We start from the raw sequence: 20197 nt of genomic DNA, 5'->3' as shown, positions 1-20197 counted from the left end.
AATAACCAAACAAACAGCGCATTAGTAGTATTTTTGTGTATGTCGGCGCTCCATTATCGTCTTCTTAAAATAGTGTTAGTAGCACAAGTATGAGTGGCATTTAAAAAAATGTTATTTGATTACATATTACATAATAACAATAACATTTTAAATTAGAAAATTTGTATTTATAAGCTATTTGTTTTGTGCATGACTTCACTCATTGTCAATATAAGTTCTTCCGGACGAATATCCCCATCTAATTTTATCCTCTTTCCATGAACTTCGTCAAAGTTGGTTTGTTCTGTAGAAGTAACGCCATCATGACTAAAAGAGACATGAAAATGAAAACAAACCGCAAATACACAATCATCAAGGACAGTGGGTATTTTGCAAAAATTAGGGTGAGATCATAGGTACTTTCAACTGCAGCACAATATTAATTGATAGAAATCCTGCTAAAAAGAATTTTAGGGGTATAAAACAAAAGGGCTTGTCTATGCAAATTTTCAGAAAATCTCCTTTAAAATCAAGAAATATCCAGGCTAAACCAGGTTTTCCTTAAAAAAAACTCGTGTAAATAAACAATGAATCCATCCGTCAACGTTCTCAGTGTTTTGTTTCAAATTGTATTGGACTGTATGTAAATTGAAAATTATGTTTTCACATATTTTATCAATGCTGGTGCTGCATTTTATCAATGCTGGTACTGCATTTTATCAATGCTGGTACTGCATTTTATCAATGCTGGTGCTGCATTTTATCAATGCTGGTACTGCATTTTATTGCAGGTGCTTTAATATAACATCAGCTTTTAATGACATACAGCGACACCGCAAAATACATACCCTTGGGCAATTGTGATAGCCTGTGACACAGGAATTTTGTTTTCTATATGCTCTTGTTGTTCGTTATGTGTAAATGAGTCAGCAGTTTGCAGTCCTACAATTTCAACGTTCGCTGCGGAATTCACTGATTGGTTATGCGCCTGCGCGTCAGCCAACATCGCTTCTTGAGCTACTTCATACGTAATCAATGATTTCTGATCTCCACCTGAGGTGTCGGCGACTACCATTAGCACTTCATTGCCTAAATATTAAACAGAGTAAGATAGATAAAGGTTTTTTTAACGATAACACGATTAGTAAGTAATCTTCGAAAAGGTGAAGAGGGACCTTGAGAAGCGCTGAGCACACTCTCCAGGTCTGCGGAGTTAACTTGTACAATGTTTTGTGATTGTTGGTAAGCATCCGCCATCGAAGTAAACACTGTATTTGCGTCTGACACGGTGGTCGCAGCTTCATGCAATATATGCGCAGTTTCTTCTCCTGCTTTCTCATCGACATTTAATATTTCTGCAACTGCCGAGTCAGCCTTTTCACTTTCCTATTGAAAAACAAAAATACAAACTTCATTCAAACTTCTAACCATCTTTATAACAATTAATATCGTAGCCCATGAGCCAGGGGACAAAACTATCATGCATCAGTATTTGGGAAATTTCATGCGGATTTATAAAAATTAATGAAAAACACCATCCAAATTTAATATTAACATTTAAAAATTGGCTTTTTGGCTGATGGACTATTGAATTCAGCGTTTCTTAGTTTTTTAAATGATTTAAAAAAAATATTATTTATAACTAATATAAATCAAGCGCCGGTTTATTCCAGATTAAAAAGAACACGAAGATTCTACCCGCGAGAGTTTCTGCTGCTAAACTATTAGTCACTACTTACATTCGTCCCATCATGCTTTGGCTGTACAGATTCCATAAGGTATTCAGCACTAGGTGTTGTTATTACTTGTGGCTTGATCATTTTAATTGATCCTTTCTTGTCGTATGTGACGGGCATTCCGAGGGCAAGCATAACGGCCATGATGTGCGCACAGCGTTGGTTGATAGAACACGAACAAGACTCTCGGGGAAACAACTGTACGCCATGTAGACTACCTGTTGCAAAAAAATCCACTAAGGTTGCAATTAAAAAAAGAAGGCTTTACTACAGCGCATTCCAGATTACCGTAACATATCATTGATTAAGAATAAAATATATCAGGAGGTCTGCAAATTGTTCTTAAAACTTTCAAGTCATTTTCTCACTTTTAACGGATTTCTTTCTATAATATTTCGCTAATTTTATGGCTTTTAATACGCAAATACATTGCTCTCAGCTATTCATAAGCACACAAAAAATATTACAATAAAAATACACAATCCTTCGGTACCTGATGTTGACTTTACTAAAAAAGCTTTCAAATCCGTGCTGTGTGAAATATGCCCCATCTCCACAATCCGTTGTGCTTGAAGAAGCGAAGTGTTGTCGTCATCACACAAATCTGAGCTCTCCGAGAACAGCGTGATTCCTCGAACACGAAATATTTTAACTATTCCGGCAGGTTCGTACACTTTACTTGGAAGTACAAGTTCGTCAATATCTCGCAGTAAAAACTTAAAAGAGCTGCTCAAGTTGTACTTCCCAATGCCACAAAAACCTTTCTGTATGTTCACGTACACATAAACTTGAAGATGATACAAAGATGGTAGTATCACATCTAAGGAAACATCTTTAAGTTCTTGTAAGTTCTTAATAACCAGTTGTAGATCAGGGTTCACACCACGTAAAACGCCCAAATGGGGTGAGTACAATTTGTACCTAAAAATAAGTTTACAGATAAAATCATTTCTGCTTTTCCTTCCCTTTTCTTTATATCTAAACACACTCTGTTGCTGGATTTTTCTTACCTAATATTTCCTACAACACTCTTTAAATCTTTCTTTTTTGTATTCTTGCCAAAAAAAGTATTAAGTAAATAATTTATACTACACAGACTTATATGACTAAAGTACGTTTTGAGATTTTGTCAAAGTTATTAGAATTTGAATTGAATTCCTTTAGTTCATTTTTTCATGCATTATAAGTGAGCATCTTAACTTTTCCAGATCAAAGAAAGATTCAAATTCTTCTGTTAGATTTTTTATTGTTTTATTGCCTTTCATCTGGCAAGTTGTTACAAGTTTTTTTACGCCGCATACAGGTTGTAAGTAAAGAAGAATTTCTTACCTCTCAAGAATCCACCTGCCTAATCTCATTTCAACTGGTTCTTGTAGTACTTGCAAATAATATTCACAAAATCCTAAGGGCCAGTCTTTTTTTAACCTCTCTAACTCAAGCCTATAATCTTCAATGGACTCAGAGCTCATTAAACTTTTTAGTTGTTTTATTCGCATACTTATGTCTTTAATATCCACATGCAGTTTCCGAAGAAACGCCCTAGCAGCAGCAAACAATATCTCCCAATCGTAAATTTGCAGCCAGTTTGGAAATGATACAGTTATTGCAGATGTAAAAGTATACTCTTGGTTTGTTACAACAGCTGTATGGCACTCTTCTAACGCTGGTATACAATCAATAACAATCTGTAGAAATTTTTCGTAAGCAAAAAAATCGGAAGTCTCAGAAATCATGAAATAACTTGGAACAGTAGGCAGGTCTGAAAATGCTGCATGGACAAAATTAAATGGCGTTATAGTATAACGTCCAACTTTGTATGTTTCATGAAATGAAAACACCACTACATTATTGTTTAACTTCATTAAGTTTTCCACTTCAGTACTTATGTCATTTAAGCCAACAATACAAGCTAGTTCCGGTTGAGTGCGAATGTAATGACAAAACCCAATTAACTCTGAACCTAGACTATGTAATGTAGCCAAATCATCTTTCGGGATGCAGTCCTTTACATTTGATAATTTCTGTTTGCGTCGAATATTTCTCACCTTAAATAGAAATATGAAATGAAACACAAGTTTGTTGTATACACCTATTCATTATGTTACTATTTTTTGTGATTAATGTTGCAGTATAGACCTTTAAAGCTATGATTTCATTGTGCAAATTTAAAAATTCTTGCTAAATTACTAGCGATTTTCTACTTAGAATTTCCTTTTATTGTCATTAAAGACCCTAAGGCCATATAAATTGTGAAAAAAACGATAGTGAAATAAAATTTTGTGATTACGTAAAAAAACCTTTACAACATAAACTACTGTGGTATGTTGTCGCATATCTTATTCTAAATTCAGTTTTGTATGTGGTTTCTAATGTCTTTTTTAATGCTGTAAATCTCAAAATACCTGAACAATAAAAATATAATTAACATTTTTTCCTCTTGCATTTTGTGACATTAAAATGTTGTTTTTTCACTCATTTCGCAACATTTTTTGTGGTTAGTGCAACAACTCTGTAATGCAGGGTTATTGCACAAACATATTTTTGTCTGCAATATTTTATGGCCAAAGATTTGTGTATCAATGATTTTCGTAATTTTCCTAATATGTGGGCAGACTTACTTGAGATTTGTTTCTTGGTGTCAATACAGGATTAATGTCTTTTTCCCCCGCTTCATTTACTGAATAAGATGAAGGACTGGTTTTGTATGAATTTATAATGGCAGTGGGCATTGCACTTTTGCTTCGATTAGCAATATCTCTTCGAACAGAAGGCGCAATAGCAAAGTATGCTGAATTGGACTTTTTTGAGTTTCCATGAGGATAATCAACCATTACTGTTTCATCTGCAACTCATTTAAACATAAAATAATAGCAAATATTTAAGTAAAAGATATCAGAAACAAGTGTACAAATATACATAACTACTATATTGAATTATAAGTAAAAAAATTTTCAATTTTGGCCCAAATTAGGCAATGAATTATGCTTCCTTCTTTCAAATATAAGCTAAGAATTTTTCATTTTTAAACTTTCATTATATTGCACAATTTTGAAAACAGAGTGGCTTGGCTAAAAAAGATATATTCTTTTTACTAAAAATTGTGAACAATTGTGTAGGATGTTGGGCAGAAAGAAAATAACAATAAAGAAAAAAACTTTGTAAAATAATTTAAATTACAGATTTTGGAAGGAACTATAAACTGATGACACTCTTCTCTACATTCCATATCTATACAACTAGTGAAATTGTGATCTTACCTCCAATATAATGTAGAAGTACTGGATATGGTAATCGATTATCACCCACCAATACATAACAATGTTTTTGAAATGCTTGTGTTTTTCCTTGAGGAAGCTTGCCAATAAAATACTGTTTCTTGACAAGTGGATTTTTTCGGGGGATTTCTTTTGGTCCAGAATTTAACCATCTGTATTGATCACACTTGTAATTCTCTATATTAAATTTACAAAAAAAGTTGGCCACACATAAACATGCAGAATTAATACCACAGACACTTTTAAAATGGCAGTAATTGCTAAACATTTAGGTCCGTTTTAAGATATTGAGTCAAAACAAGAAAGTTAGATACAGACTGAAATGCTTAAAAAAGTACTGTACATTATGGGAAGTTTTAAATAATTCATGCTGGCCATGTTAAAATTTGGCCACATTATAAAAACATTGCATATGCAGGAGCTTATGTAATAGGCTAATGGAAAGATGAGCAAGCTGTTGCATATACACCAATGTAATGCGAATGAATAAATAACCTTTTTTATTTGAGCTTCACAAATAAAAATAAAGGCCAAAGCATTTTTAAATAACCATACAAGAATAAATTGCTTTAAGGTCACAATATTTTATCAGAAGGACAAAGTTTGAATTTCTGTATCGCGTGGTTGCTTCAAAATATGCCAAAATTTATGCATTTATTTTACGAAAAAAATTCTGTTTCATGTTTTTTTAGCTTTGTTCAGAACAAAATTTGGCACTGTAAAAAAATATGCTGAACATGATTTTCTTTTAGGTTTGGTTTTGTCACAAAAAATATTACAGTATGGCAAACATTTGCATGTTAAACCTGTATTTTCACCTTTAATCTTTTAGTGGTGGGAATTAAATTCACATTTTTAGTATTTCATTATTCATGTGTAATTTTCAAGTGTAATTCAAGTGTAATTTTCTAAGCCATGTTCTGGCTTCTTGTTCACATTGGCTCCTTTATTCCTACATAATACAATAACAACAAACTATAAGGACTAACCTTGTTCATGAGGAGAGTCCGGTATGAAAATAAAGACCTCTCCACCTTTCGGCTTGACTGGTGGTTGATTAATGGTGACATAATCTTCAATGTTTTCCAAAATACTTATGGCAGTATCCAGATCTAGACCTAAAATGAATGAATAACAAAAAATTATTCCAGCATATGAAAAAACTGTCATATTATATACACATCAGTAAACCTATAATACTAAATACGTAGGGTGTTCATTAAAGATTTTCGAAACTTATGGAGGTAGACATATATTTAGTACATATCTTTTAAGGACCACATGTTTAATGCAATATATACATATTGTATGAGTATATAAAAGTGCAATTAATATTCAACATTAAAGAAACATCATTAGGCCATTCTTAGTTAATCTTTCATTCATGGTCAATCGCGGCATTTACATTTTAAAACAAAAAATCCTGCATTTCAGCTGATTGTTTAAAAAAAAATCAATTTTTAGATGTATATGCCTTTGAAAAAATACTCAGGCTTGAACAGGAGTAAATGTCCTGACATATCCTGATTTTTGGCACAGCAAAACAGTAACCTCAGAATTTCGACCTATGTATGTTAATGTTGTAAGTGGAGTCATTAATTAAACTTTGTAACTTTGTGCTTGGACCTACTAGCGATAACACACCTGATGTTGTTATTATAGATGAGTTTCAATGTTTACGTTTTTAGACCTTGGTAAAAAAGTCAAATTATGGTTAAAAACTTTTGTACTGTGGCTACTCTAGCATCTTTTCACTGATATATGATGTAAATCTAAACTACATGCAAGCTATAGATGACTTGAAATAAGCTTTGTTTACATTCTTTTTAGCAGAAAAATAGTTTATTAACCAATCAAATTTTTTAAAAAGAATTATTAGCCAATTGAATTGCTTATTTTGCCTGCCAAAAAAATAAAAACAAAAAATTTATCAAGATAGGAAGTCCATGCAGTCATGCATATTCTAATTGCAAGTTAAAAGATGCCTCTACCTGAAAATAAAGTTTGGAATGAAATGGTCCACATACGTATGAGGTCTGGGGATTATAAACAACATGCGTCATAATGAAAGTCGTCTATAATTCCTCTGTTCATCATTTTTGTCACTTTCCATAACGTTGGTAACACATTTAGCTAGCTAGCTATATTGCTAACCCTTTAAACCCCAAATACAAATATAAAATAGAAGATAACCTTCAAGATTGTTAAACATTACAAATGGTTAAATATCTGAATTAAACATTTATATACTGATTCTTAATTTTATTTTGTTGTAACATTCATATAACATTTTAGTGACTTTGATAAACGTGAATGCACGTGGTATAATGAAAACAGCAACATACCTTTTTCGCTGAACAAGCAGCTCATGGTTCTAGTTTATACACAACTTTACAACAAGCTGTTTTTCTACAAGAAAGTAACCGTGCTCAGACAAAAAAACGAAACCCCTGAAAATGGCGGAATGGAAAAGGATAGCATATTCATATTCCACAGAATACTGTAAAACTATGCCTGGCCGCACGTGATTCCCCATAAAATAAAGCTGAATCCGTGGTCTTCCATGGGTTAACGCATCCACAACGAGTAATTTCCGGACTCTGTTAAGTATACATACATCAAATAGTTTACAAAAAACAGTTTAACTTTTAAATTTTACATATCTTTTTAATGTTAAAATACACAAAAAAGATAAGAAAAAAAGAAAATAATTTTTTATCGCGTTATATGTCGTCTTAATTGGACTTAGAATTTAGTCCCCTTTTTATCGTTTTTCGTATTCTAGGAAGTGGTGGAAATTCTCGCAGGGCAACACACGGAAAACTCTAATAACAAGTGCCAGGTCGGAGGTTCACACACAAAGAAAATATTTTGGACGAGTTTGCGCGAGTTGTTCCGAATATCTAACAGACTATGCCCCTACGACTTGAATACCCACGCGGAATGGAATCAAACACTTTCTTTTTTTTTGTTTTTTTTTCTTAAGAGATAAGAAAAAGTTAAAAAGACTTAACACTTTTACCCCTTTTGCAATACCAATTTTGGTTGGATTTCTTAAAAACGCTGTTTAGTATCTTTTCACACATTTCGTGAAACACTTTTCGCACTTGTCACACTGTGCCATCCTTTCATTGCCCAAAATACTACGACACACGCAATAAAGTTTCAATACCAAACATTTATCCGTTTTGATGATTTTGGAAAGGGTGACATTGATTGCACGTTTAATGCACTCCAAAAAGTGCTTTCCCAGGAGTGCATCGTCGTTACCTCTTCCGGATTTTTTCTAAATGCCAGCGAGGTTGCACAAGCGATGGCAAATAAGCCGCAGTCAACACCATTCCGTTGCTGTTGCATTGGAAGGATGGTCAGGGAAGCTGACCAGTATGCAAAATTTGGATAAATCTTTGGTCAGGCTTCACTGATTTAAATTCGCCAGTAGGTCCAACCACTGTGTCCTGAAGTCCACCAATTTCGGGAAACTGTTTTTGAAGCAAACGCTGCGCAGTTTCGATGGATTCATCGGTTAGCATATGGTTATTAATAATTTTGTCCATTTCACGCGAAGTCAACAATAGTTTTTTTACTCGGTAACTGGTCAGAGACAACGTCTGTTTTTCCTGTTTTCTCGGGTGAGATCAAATGAATGACAGGTGGAGATTGAGGCGGAGTTACAGTACTACAACCTATCACATTATCGATAAACTCCTCTACAATAATCGCGTACTGTTTCGGCTTGTTTGCTGGCAAATTGATGATATTGCTTACATCAGCGTCTGCTTTTTTAAAATTATCCTTTCTTACACCTTCACGTCCAACGTAGCGTTCTTTTTTGCGAGGAAATGAAATATCACCAAACTTTCACCACCTTCCATTTCACATCCATACCATAGTTTTATAGATTAACCAAGTTTTCTTTTTCGAGATTGCGCATGATTTTTTTGTATTTTTAAAATTTCATCTCTATAATAAATAAATAAAATGCGCACTAAGAAATTTAATAATGTATAAATACAAAAATAAAAAATATATTTCTTCACATCGCAACAGATTTAAAGAGCGAATCATCGGGTATAATTTTGAAGAAACCAATGCTTTCGAAAAAACCAATCGAGACAGGAATGGCCTCCATATGTCAGCTACTCCAATTTCTAAAGTTAGTCGCCGAGCAAAATAGGACCTCCGACCTGAGACTTGTTATTAGAGTTTTCCGCAACACACGGATGTTTTCGATATCGGAGAAAAAAAGCGTCTTACAAAAAAAGCTGAGCTTTTAGAAAAGCTTCTTTCTTTGCGTTAAAATCGGCATCATAGGTAATCTTGTGACCCTGTTACTTGTTAAACCACCACGAAAAGGTTTGTAGCGTCTGAAATTTAGACAGAGCTAAGAAATTACTCAGTATTACGGGAATATACAGTTAGCTTCCATCCAGTAACTTGAACTTTCATTATCTCGAATCATTTCTTTTGTGTTCTCGTGGGATAAAAACTCTGGTTACGGAGTTTACTGTACTCAATATTACAGAAATGTAGCCAGCTAGATAGATAGCTAAGATGAGTTCTAAATTTTACAAATTTCTGTAGCTAGTTTGCTGGCTAATGTGCATTTTTCTAGGACAACACTAACAACTTTTATATTTAAAGGGGAAGTTAACCCCAAAATTTTTTTTTGATATTTCATAGAACACAAGTCAACAACTTCAAAATTTTAAGTTTTATTTCAAACTTCTAACAGGAAAAGTTAAAAAACTCACGCTCTTTCTCTGAAAATTATGACCGCTATCAGACCACTTCGACAGTTATAAAAACTGGATCTAGCGCGGTTTATGACGTAAATATGTTGTGGCGCCGTAGATTAGTGGTTATAGCTCTCGTACTCTGTGCGGGAGACCGGGGTTCGATTCCTCTTGACGACGATTCAACATGGGCGAGTGAATGTTACCATAGCCCCGGGTTAACCCAAGCCATGTGAGGGAAATTGGGAAGATGGCACATTGTGCGGGCCGTTGGATGTTGCCGGGTGTTGTCTAGTAGAGCGCAGGCCCTAATTGGGTCTGCGTCGCTCAAAATGAGCATTAAATACTCTAGGACTCTCCATCTAAGCCATGGCCCCTCCTAAAAATAATAGACAGGGTATATCCCTCGATATTTGTGAGGCTAGCCATGTAAAATATGCACATCATCTATGTTCAGGAAGCAAATTTTCGTAAACAAAGCTACAAAGTATAGTCTCATTTTATGTCTGAGTCGATTAGCTAGCAATACGTTTAATAACATTATAATTCTTACATAAATAAAACATGCCCAGCTGTTCAGCATTCGGATGTACAAGCAGATCATCACGTGAAAAAGACTTGAGCTTCCACAGAGTTCCTTCACCGAAAAAGAATAAAACCTTGCGCAAGAATGTTTGTAATTAATTTTAGTTTTAGGCGGAACTACTTGGTACCACCCCGCATAGAAGATTGTTTTCAGATGCTCTACCAACAGTCTTTATATTCACGTCAGAATGTAAATAACGAAAACACACAGAAGAAAGGATAAAATCACGGGAGAAAAAACAGGTAAATATAATATAAAAGCCAAACAAGTCCTGGGGACGATGTTGAAAAACACTCATAAAAAAGATAAATGTTGTATGGCCTAGGAAAAAAAGTGCCCGTGATTTATAACCCTGGATAAAGTCTGTTATCAATCACTTTTGGTGGTGCTGTGCATCATGCGAGGGTAATCCAACAATTTTAAAAGAAAAGTGGTTCAGTCTTTTCCACCATGTGAGTAATAGACATAACTGGAAAGGAAACACTTATTACAAGAATTGTGCCCACGCCAAACTCAGTAAAGACAACAGCCAAATTAAAAAATGGCTTCGAGAGGGTTCTACTGCTTTCATAGCGCTGGAGAAAGTTGTGCGAGACAAACTATTGGTACGAGATTTGAAGTACCTAGTTGGATTTAAACATACTGGCAGTTTAGAGGTATATCATGCCCTTTATAACAAATACTGCCCCAAACGGCATTTTAGCTACAGTGGTATGGTCGCGCGTTCTCTGTTAGCAGTGTTAGATCACAATGCTGGCACAAGCTTAAAGCACGCTCAAACGAAAGATGGTAAATTGCGGTTTAAGCACCAATACTCAAAGGTTTCTGGTGCCTGGGTAGTAAAAAAAATTTTGACAAAAAAAGTTAAGAGCTATACAGAAGATTTGGTAGAGGTAGCCGAGTATTTAGTGTCTTCTCAAGAAGAATGTGCTGTTCCAGATCTTAGCAACGTACCAAAATACATCGCACCTGTACAACGCCCAGAAAAAGGCAGAAACTGTATGCAACACAAAAACAAGATTCTTGTTTTGAATTTATTTTTTATTGTAAAACGTTTTTCTTCTTGTTAGTTATACACCTCAATGGTTGTCATCAACACTGGTTTATAAAGCCAAATCGTTCTGAAATCGTCCAACTCTGTGATTCACTCGTTCTCTAAATAAGAAATAAAAATTAAATAAATAACCCCCTGACAGATCTCACAATAAGTCATATATGTTTATTCCGAATATGCGCTTGAGTGATGGAACACAATACAAAAAACCCAAATTAGACTGTCGTAACAACACGAGCAGTTTTAAAAAGTTTAGAAAAATATTTAGCAGTGAAAAAACTTTAGAGGAAAAAGAGAGCTAAAGAAAAAATATTTTTCGAAAAGATATTATTTTTTGCTTGATTAAATTTGGTTTATTTTACCTTGGAAATTATTATTCTGTTTAACTAGGCCACCGTCAAAAATATGCATGGTTGCATAGAAATTTTAAAAAAAATAAAAATTACAAAAATACTATATTCCGCAGCCATATTTTTTTATCCCCCTATGTTAGTCCCCTATCGAAATAACATTCGGACGTAACAACCGTAACTCGGAGGACCGCTTAAAAGGTGAATGGTGGATTTTGTTGGGTGTCGAAGATTGTTCGTGGATTGTTTGGTTTATTTTTTACAAATTTACAGACTCCCCGACTCGTTAGTAAACAGCAATTTCATTTCCTAATGTAACTAAATTTGGCTAAATAAATCCTAATTTAGCAAATTACTTCATTCTTTTTCTACTATTTTAAAGCGGAAGAAAAAGAATGATGAAAGCCTTGCACTGCTACGGTACAGTCTGAATGTAATCTACCGCGTACACGCTAATATCATACCTTTGCGTGGAGGACGGCAGTCGTTTGTCTTTTGTTATAATTAAATCCCTTGAGCGTTTTGCGAGTTTATATTTGCGTGTTAAAAAACAATGCGCTCGCAAAGAAATATCGTAGCAATTATATTTTTTCTAATAGTGAGATGCATTGTGTAAATGTATTGATAAGCTATTCCCTTAAGTATTAGCGTGAAGTAATTAAATAATAAAAATCTTTCGCGAAGTTTTATAATACATTGCGCGAGTATGTATTGTTGATTCCAGCGCGTTTAATCTCAGAAACATACGAGAAGCATTGTTCACAATTATTAAATGCCGCTTTTTGTTTTTAAACTTTAAAATGCGTTCTAAAAAAACATTTCTATCGCCCCTTTTCGATTTTAAAATTTTAAAATGCGATCTAAAAAAAACATTTTTATCGCCACTATTCGTTTTTAAACTTTTAAAAAGCGATCTAAAAAATTATTTCTATCGCTGCTATTCGTTTTTAAACTTTTAAAATGGGATCTAAAAAAACATTTCTATCGCCGCTATTCGTTTTTAAACTTTTAAAAAAAACTGCTTAATTACCGCAATTAAAATTTTCAAAAATAGATTGCTAAAATTGATCTTGCAACCTATTGTGATTAAACAATTGATCGCGTGGGGTCATTGTTGATCAGCGAGGCAATTATTTTCTTAAAAAAACAAAAGCTATTGTTCTGTGTAACTATTCATGCGAGTTTCGCGTCCACGGTAGATTACATTCAGACTACTGTAAATTAGTGAAACGTGACTAAAACAGGGGTTAAAAAGACTTGCGGTACCAATTCAATTTGCCCAATTACAGACCCTGGCTTCATTTATAGGGGTAGAATAATCATTTTTTTGGCTTGATTTTGATTTATAGAAGTTGAATTAGGTAATCCTAAATAGACCCTGGGTACTTAATTATTCTTCTATCTTATTCCTAATTTGGAGAATCACCTTATTAGCAGTTTACAATGCTTTAGCAGCTTTTGTGGCCAAGTCAGCATTTCAGGAATAATTGTAAACATTTCAGCCATGATTGGGGGTAATAAAATAAATGTATACTAAACTCTTCTTTTACACTTTTAACTCTACCATCTTTAGTCCGAATACTGTTCCAGTTGACTGGAACCGAAAGTCTGGACATGTCCAATAATAAACACAAACAAATATGGCCGCAATCTAACGCCCCCACTTGACGTAAAGTTCTCAATAAAATTTACTCTCCGAACAAATAGTGTTTGAACAAATGTTTCTTTGGCGATTTCGTAAAAATATTGGCTCTGTCTTCATTGGATGGTATATATTTCAGAATGATTCTGTTGAAAACATTCTCTAATATAATGGTATTGGATGTCGATATGTTTGGCCTTCATGTGTTTCACTGGGTTCTTCAATAAAGCTAAGGCGCCTTGGTTGTGGTTTTAAATCTTTGATAAGTCCTGTTAGGTAGGCAGTCTCCTGAGCTGTTAGAGAGGGGGCGATATATTCAGCTTCGCATGTTGGAAGTGCCACAGACACTTGTTTCCCTGATCTCCAACTTTTAGGTGGCCCACTCAGATTGATGCTGATACCATAACTGGTAATACTTCTTCTGTTATCCAAAGAAGAAGCCCAATCGGCATCACAAAATGCATATAGTTTCGTGTTGTTATCGGTCATCTTAGAATCACTGGTCTCATCTAATGTGGCATGATTTGTTCGCATGGGGTATTCCTCGGTTTACAATCATTGAGACCAAAACAAATAAGGATATCGGAAAGGTAATGGGATTGCGACATGGTGACATAGTCGACCCCCCCCTCAAAATCATTTCCAAGAAAGACATGAGATTGGACAAAACCAATATCACATAAAAAATCATGCAGCAATTGGTGCCAATTGCATCCACTTTGTGTAAGCCCATAAAAAGATTTATTCAACTTTCAAACATTATTGGCTGTTTCATATCCAGGAGCCGGTTGAACATAAACTTCACATTCTATTTGATTGGTAAATAAATATGCTCTCTTAACGTCAATTTAATGAATGTTCCAATCTTCTTGAACAGCTACCTGTAGTAAAGTGCTGATGGCTTCCATTCTTGCAGTTGGTGAGAAAGTTTCTGAGTAATCTCTTCCTTCTTTTTGACTGAATCCTTTTGCTACATAACGCGCTTTGTAAATTGGGTTGCTTGAAATTCCTTTGATGGTGTACACCAATTTTCCTCCAACTGCTTGCTTATTTTTGGGTAGTAGTGTCTCGGTAAATGTATTGTTGAACTTCAAAAAGTTGATCTCTTATTCCATCATAATTATCCATTGATCTGCGTCATCTTGTTGAACGGCTTCATTGTATGTGTTTTGAACATTCAGATAAGAACAATCATATTCGGTTTCTTCAAAATCACTAGAGTGATAATCAGCATATCTTGTCGGAGCTTTACATTCTCTAGTTAGATATAGAGTCTCAGGATTACCCTCTGGGTCCTCACTTTGTTCTGAACTACTTCTTCTTCGAACTGCTTCGTTTAGTATTGGCTTCAGTTAAAAATAAGTCATTGCTAATGGCTGTGTTTGACTCTTCAACATTGAATTTTTCTGTAAATATCACAAGTCTATGTCTTGATGCAGTCCTGCTTTCGGGATAGTAAACTAGATACGCTGGACTCTCCTTGTCATGCCCAACAAAAATTCCTGTACAGCTTCTTGGGTCCAGTTTTTTTTTTATCATGGAAAAATGCATAACATATTGTTCCAAAAATATGTAATTTAGAGATGTCAGGTTTTAGTCTGGTGATAATACCATATATGGTGTTTCTCTGATGCGGTCTACAAAACAACGATTTCAAATATGTGTAGCAGCCATAACGACATATGTCCATAAGTGTTTGGGTAAACTAGCTTCAAGTAACATATGGGTTGTTGCTCCACAATCCACAAAAAGTGTCTCACTACCATTCATTTTAAAGGGATTTCTGCGTCCCAAACAATAGTTCATTATTGAAATCAATATACGCCAAGAATTACGAATTTTGTAAATATATAATACAAAAGTAAACAAAAAGATCACAATACTCTTACAAAATTTCCAAATTCATGGTTTCTTCCCTGTCATTTTGTTGCCTTCTTGCTGCTTGTTTGTTATCACTTGCTCCAGCTCTCCAAAGACGTGTGATGTAATAAGAAAGTATAACCCAAGTTAGCCATACTACCAGAACAGAAATTACAATAATGCACGGCAGTGAATAACTGAGTTTAGCAGAAAAAAATATTAAAATGGCAGAAGCATGTTCTACTTCTTCTTCTTCTTCAACCACAAAAACATCAGAGGAGATTTTACCGTATCCTTTCGAGCCACTAAGGAGAATATACCATTTCTTATTTTGTTACTTCATTTTCAATGAACTGGATCTGAATCCAGTTCATTGAAAATGAAGTAAACAAATTATTTGTTTTTTCCTTTTAGCATGTATTACCGATCACTCTGGTTTCTTTTCAGGCTGCCTTAATGTCGATGTACTTTGGACGCCGTGGTTAATTTAGCTGATCATGAAGGAGCTTATCTTCTGTTACGCAATAAAGTAACTATAGGTACAGTGTTTGTTTCTGTTTAAACATACCCCAAACTCTTCATACATATTAATAAACTTCTTAAATTATATTTTAGAACATACAGGTACGCTGCTTACCGCCAGTTTACCTGGTGGGCTTACAACAAATTGGGAACACGGGCTGCTTTGGATTGTGCTAAGCTCTCTTTATGGTGGTTGCCGTGAGGGTGTGGAGAATGGAAGTAAAATTGAGCTAGAGAGAAAAAATTACATTATAAAAGTGCACAGTAAAAATTTTTGGTACTTGTGTGCTGGCGACCTGCAAAATGAAGTAAAATATGACTTATTTTTTCTAAACAAAAAGATTCATGGAAGGAAATTCGTACTATACTTACTTGATATCCTACATCTGCGTCTTTAATTTCAATCTCAATATTTTCAATTTCGTCATCGACAATCTCTGGTTGTGATAGATGTTCACGCAATACTTCTTCAATAATCTACAGTAATCAAAAAGAGAATTATACTATGTAAAAAAATTAGTATCAAACCTTGACAACAAATCAATTACTGTTGAGTGTTCGGCTCGTTTCTCACAAACGGCTTGTCTTCGGTAGCTCCTTGTGCTGAAATATGATTGGCACTGCATCTTTTTCAGCCTTCTACATGTTGTCTCCCTACTTTTAAATTCATTACCCTCATAACAAGTAGGTTCAAAATGAGCAGAACAAAGCCTTTCGGACTTAGATAATTCAGTGCAAACTATTGCAGCTTCCCATCGTTTAAAAACTTTCTGGTCCTTTGGATAACTATGGAAGGACACTTTCTTGTTGTTTTCTGGCTGGTTATTGCAGTTACCAGCAACGCAAAACGGCATAGCTTGTTTTTCCTACCTCCCTTGTTTTTACTAATTTTTATAATTTTTCCTACTAAATTTGACTCGTTTCACCCGATTGTGTTTCTAGCGCTTAAACGTTTTGGCATTCCGAGCCAGCTTAACATAGCATCTTAAATTTACTTAGTATTTATAGATGTTTCAATAATTGACGTTATAATAAGCAGCAAAATCCCACGCTGTTCTTAAAGCTACTTTTATGTTACGTCATAAAGCTTTAGAGGAATGGAGCAAAAATCACTGCCTAATTAAAGCAAACGCTTTGCGCTGCTGTAATGGCGGACGAAAATCAACAAGAATTTGGGTTTGTTATATGTGGTTACTTAATAACATATGTTAAAAAGGTATTACTTTTTGCACTTTACTCGTAAAATTAAGTGGCTACAATAAATTTTGTTTAGGACGCAGGAATCCCTTTAATACTGAAGTCATCATTGATCTTGAATGCGAAAGAATGACTCTGATTACTATTATCACTCAAAGACTCAGGCTAGTCACGGTTTTGTTTTTGCAAGTTACTGTTTGAGCGCGATGAGGATCTATATGTCTGGCAACTCCATAACTGTAACATCACTGACATTCTCAGCTTGACATAGCATATAGACCCTTTTCCGCAGAGGTTTTTCAGTTTTCTTAATCTTTGTAATGAAAATTACACGTTGGAGTGTATTTTAGTGGGTGATGTAATAAATTCATTGTCTCAAATTCTCAGAATACAAGATTAATTTAAAACAGTTCTTGGAAGGAGAGAACATGAACCATATCAAACTCGAATCTTCTTAAATTTACTTAATATTTATAGATGTTTCAATAATTGACATTATAATAAGCAGCAAAATCTCATGCTGTTCTTGAAGCTACTTTCATGTTACGTCATAAAGCTTTAGAGGAATGGAGCAAAAATCACTGCCTATTTGAAGCAAACGCTTTGCGCTGCTGTAATGGCGGACGAAAATCAGCAAGAATTTGGGTTTGTTATGTGGTTACTTAATAACATATGTTAAAAAGGTATTACTTTTTGCACTTTACTCATAAAATTAAATGGCTACAATAAATTTTGTTTAGGACGCAGGAATCCCTTTAATACTGAAGTCATCATTGATCTTGAATGCGAAAGAATGACTCTGATTACTATTATCACTTAAAGACTCAGGCTAGTCACGGTTTTGCTTTTGCAAGTTACTGTGAGAGTGTGATGAGGATCTATCTGTCTGGCAACTCCATAACTGTAACATCACTGACATTCTCAATGTGGCAGCAGCTTTCTCTGCCCTTATAATCAGTTAGTGATTCATTGTCATCAACTTACAACAATGTTGTAAGTTGGTTGTATAGGGTAATTATTCTCGGTTTGCTACTTCTAGCATAAAAATCTTCTAGCATTTTGGACGCCTTTCTTCCATCATCTTTTGCTTCACGAATGACCATTGACAAAGCACGTTCATCTATAGAGATTGTATGAGTTCAGCAAATGCAAGTTCAATTTTATCTGAATCAATTGCACTACTACTAGTTCCAACTAAAGTTTCTTTTAGTTCCTTGAATGTCATGTAACCTAAAATCCTTGTTTCCCATATCTCAAATTTTCTTTCGTCCCCATTGAAAATCAAGTTCTGCCACTGGTTTATTGGTGTGCTGGGTAAATATTTCAGCCATGATTGGGGGTAATAAAATAAACAAATACTAAAATGGTTTCTTCTTCTATGTATAAGTCAACAAAAACGTCCTTTTTCTTTTATACTTTTAACTCTACCATCTGTAGTCCAAATACCGTTCTATTTGACAGGCACCAAAAGTCTGGACCTATCCATTAGTAAACAAAAACAAATATGGCAGGAATCTAACAATAATTTGGTCAAGTATAGAAAAGTGAAGAGATTATGGGATGAAAAGCATTATTTTTGTTTTGAAAAATTCCCTATGATAGCTCTGACTGTTTTTGGGCTAGTTGACACTTTTGTCAAGTCAAAAGAATTCTGCATGGGGAACTTGCAATAAACAACTTTTGCCAGGCAATATTTTTTCCACAGCCCACCATTCACATCTCCCTTTTCCAGGAAAAAGTTTTTTCACAGTGGAAAGCTAGCTAGGCACCAAGTCCTACTGGAAAATTGTAAGAGAAAAACAACACACCAAAATCTGGTGTGTTGTTTTTTAAATTTGTTAGATTTTCTCTAATAAATTTGGTGATTATTGAGCTCTGTGGCATTTACATGGGCACTAATTTCGAAAGGGTTGCTTGAATGATGTCGAGCACTAATTCCAATTATTATGGTACTTCAAACTGAAAAATATACTTGAAAAGGTACTAGAATATCTAGAATTAGAATTAAATTTTATATGGTCACTCTGTTTTTTTATTAGTGTTCTTGTTACACAGAAGAGTGTCTTGCAAAACAGTAGCTATATTAATAATAGACAGGGTATATTTGGATATTTGTGAGGGTAGCCATGTAAAATATGCACATCAATCTATCTATCTATCTATATTATTGTGGCTAATTGGTTATGTAAAATATCACTCATCGATTATGATTTTTTTTGTAGAATGGTTGAAATTGGTTTTAAAGAATATCCAATACTAAATGAAACAAAAAAACAAATGTATTGACTTTTGAAAAACTTCCAAGTTTTTATTTAAAGATGGCAAAAAAGGGAAGGTCAAAAAAAGGTCGCGGAACTACTCCTAGCCAAAGAAAAAATGATATGGAACGTAAGCGAGATGAGAGAGCTCAAAGAAATTTACTAAAAAAGCATCCTGGTGACAAAAACTGTAATAAAGATGGAGATTTCAAAAGTTTTAATTCACAATTGCATGCACAAGGTTTTGAACTGAGAGATGTGGCTGGTGATGGGTACATATTTTTCTTTCTTTCTATTTTACATTTAAAGGGAACCCAAGGTATAGTGATGTCGTGATGTTGACTTATATTATAGAGCTAAAAAAGTTGTTTAACAAGTCTTTTTAAATTTTTTAAAAAGCTTTTTTCATTCTCAAGATATTCACATTTAAAGAATTTCAGATTTATTTATGCTGCATAAATTATGATGTCATATTTAAGTAATAGCAAATTTTGACATTTTCTGCCATCAGTAATTTTAGGCCTGTTAAGGGATGTGCATTCAAACTTTATCAATGCATAGATATTATAAAGGTGAATTGATTAACATAATTTTTTTGCATAAATGACACTTGTTTGCTCATCCCAGGCCTCTGAAATTTTTTCCAATGACCCAATAACCTGGGATCTGCAACTTGGTATATCCCACACTTTAACAATGACTGGTAAAAAGCCTTCTTTCATTCAAACTTGATTTGTTTCTCAAATTACCAACAAATATATTTTGGTGGCAAAACTACAGTGTATCTTTGTTGCTGCTGATGAGGCTAATATTTAAAAAAAATTTTACTGTTATAATTTGCCATTCACAAAAATTACATATTTGATCATCTTTTAAAAAGCTCTTTGTTTATTAATAACATATTTTCAGAAACTTTTGTGTTTATTCTCAGTTTTTCAACAGGCCATAAGTAAAGGGATTTATAAAAACTTTAAAAATTTAGATTTGTCTAATAACATTAAT

General features: G+C 34.2%; 2 protein-coding genes across 10 annotated transcripts in view; one reads left to right on the top strand and one right to left on the bottom strand.

Annotated features, from left to right (window-relative positions):
• Window positions 1–94: 94 nt before the first annotated feature.
• On the bottom strand, window positions 95–7833 carry LOC130641655 (uncharacterized). 2 transcript variants are annotated; one of them, XM_057448557.1, is made up of 10 exons: window positions 7336–7833; window positions 5980–6108; window positions 4973–5167; window positions 4334–4557; window positions 3045–3760; window positions 2209–2636; window positions 1719–1933; window positions 1155–1365; window positions 828–1068; window positions 95–306 (listed from the first exon to the last, which is right to left on the bottom strand). In XM_057448557.1, the coding sequence occupies exons 1-10, from the start codon at window positions 7358–7360 to the stop codon at window positions 168–170; spliced, it is 2523 nt and encodes an 840-aa protein (XP_057304540.1). In that variant the 5' UTR covers window positions 7361–7833; the 3' UTR covers window positions 95–167. The 2 variants fall into 2 exon arrangements, with proteins under 2 accessions (XP_057304540.1, XP_057304539.1); XM_057448556.1 differs by lacking the exon at window positions 7336–7833 and adding an exon at window positions 6982–7320.
• Window positions 7834–9173: 1340 nt separating this feature from the next.
• LOC130641657 (OTU domain-containing protein 3-like) overlaps window positions 9174–20197 on the top strand; it is a 34543-nt gene continuing 23519 nt past the window's right edge. The window contains exons 1-5 of one of the 8 annotated variants that reach the window (XM_057448559.1): window positions 9184–9346; window positions 15666–15757; window positions 15834–16048; window positions 17014–17620; window positions 19160–19467. In XM_057448559.1, coding sequence (XP_057304542.1) covers window positions 19256–19467 — 212 coding nt within the window. In that variant the 5' untranslated portion in view covers window positions 9184–9346; window positions 15666–15757; window positions 15834–16048; window positions 17014–17620; window positions 19160–19255. Of the gene's footprint in view, window positions 9347–15665; window positions 15758–15833; window positions 17621–19159; window positions 19468–20197 lie in introns of all 8 variants that reach the window. The other 7 variants (XM_057448566.1, XM_057448565.1, XM_057448562.1 and 4 more) reach the window with 7 other exon arrangements.

Source organism: Hydractinia symbiolongicarpus, chromosome 4 (genome assembly GCF_029227915.1).
Source record: "Hydractinia symbiolongicarpus strain clone_291-10 chromosome 4, HSymV2.1, whole genome shotgun sequence".
NCBI classification, from domain to species: domain Eukaryota; kingdom Metazoa; phylum Cnidaria; class Hydrozoa; order Anthoathecata; family Hydractiniidae; genus Hydractinia; species Hydractinia symbiolongicarpus.
The sequence above is the reverse complement of the archived record's forward strand: the minus strand, read 5'-3'. Positions and strand labels throughout refer to the sequence as shown.

Excerpts from the sequence above, each read along its gene's own strand:
- LOC130641655 (XM_057448556.1), bottom strand. The coding sequence starts at position 7,015 with ATGTGGACCATTTCATTCCAAACTTTATTTTCAG. Across the intron at positions 1,069-1,154 it reads TGTGCTCAGCGCTTCTCAAG|GCAATGAAGTGCTAATGGTA; the intron begins GTCCCTCTTCAC and ends TTTAATATTTAG. Across the intron at positions 307-827 it reads GCTATCACAATTGCCCAAGG|TCATGATGGCGTTACTTCTA; the intron begins GTATGTATTTTG and ends TGTCTCTTTTAG.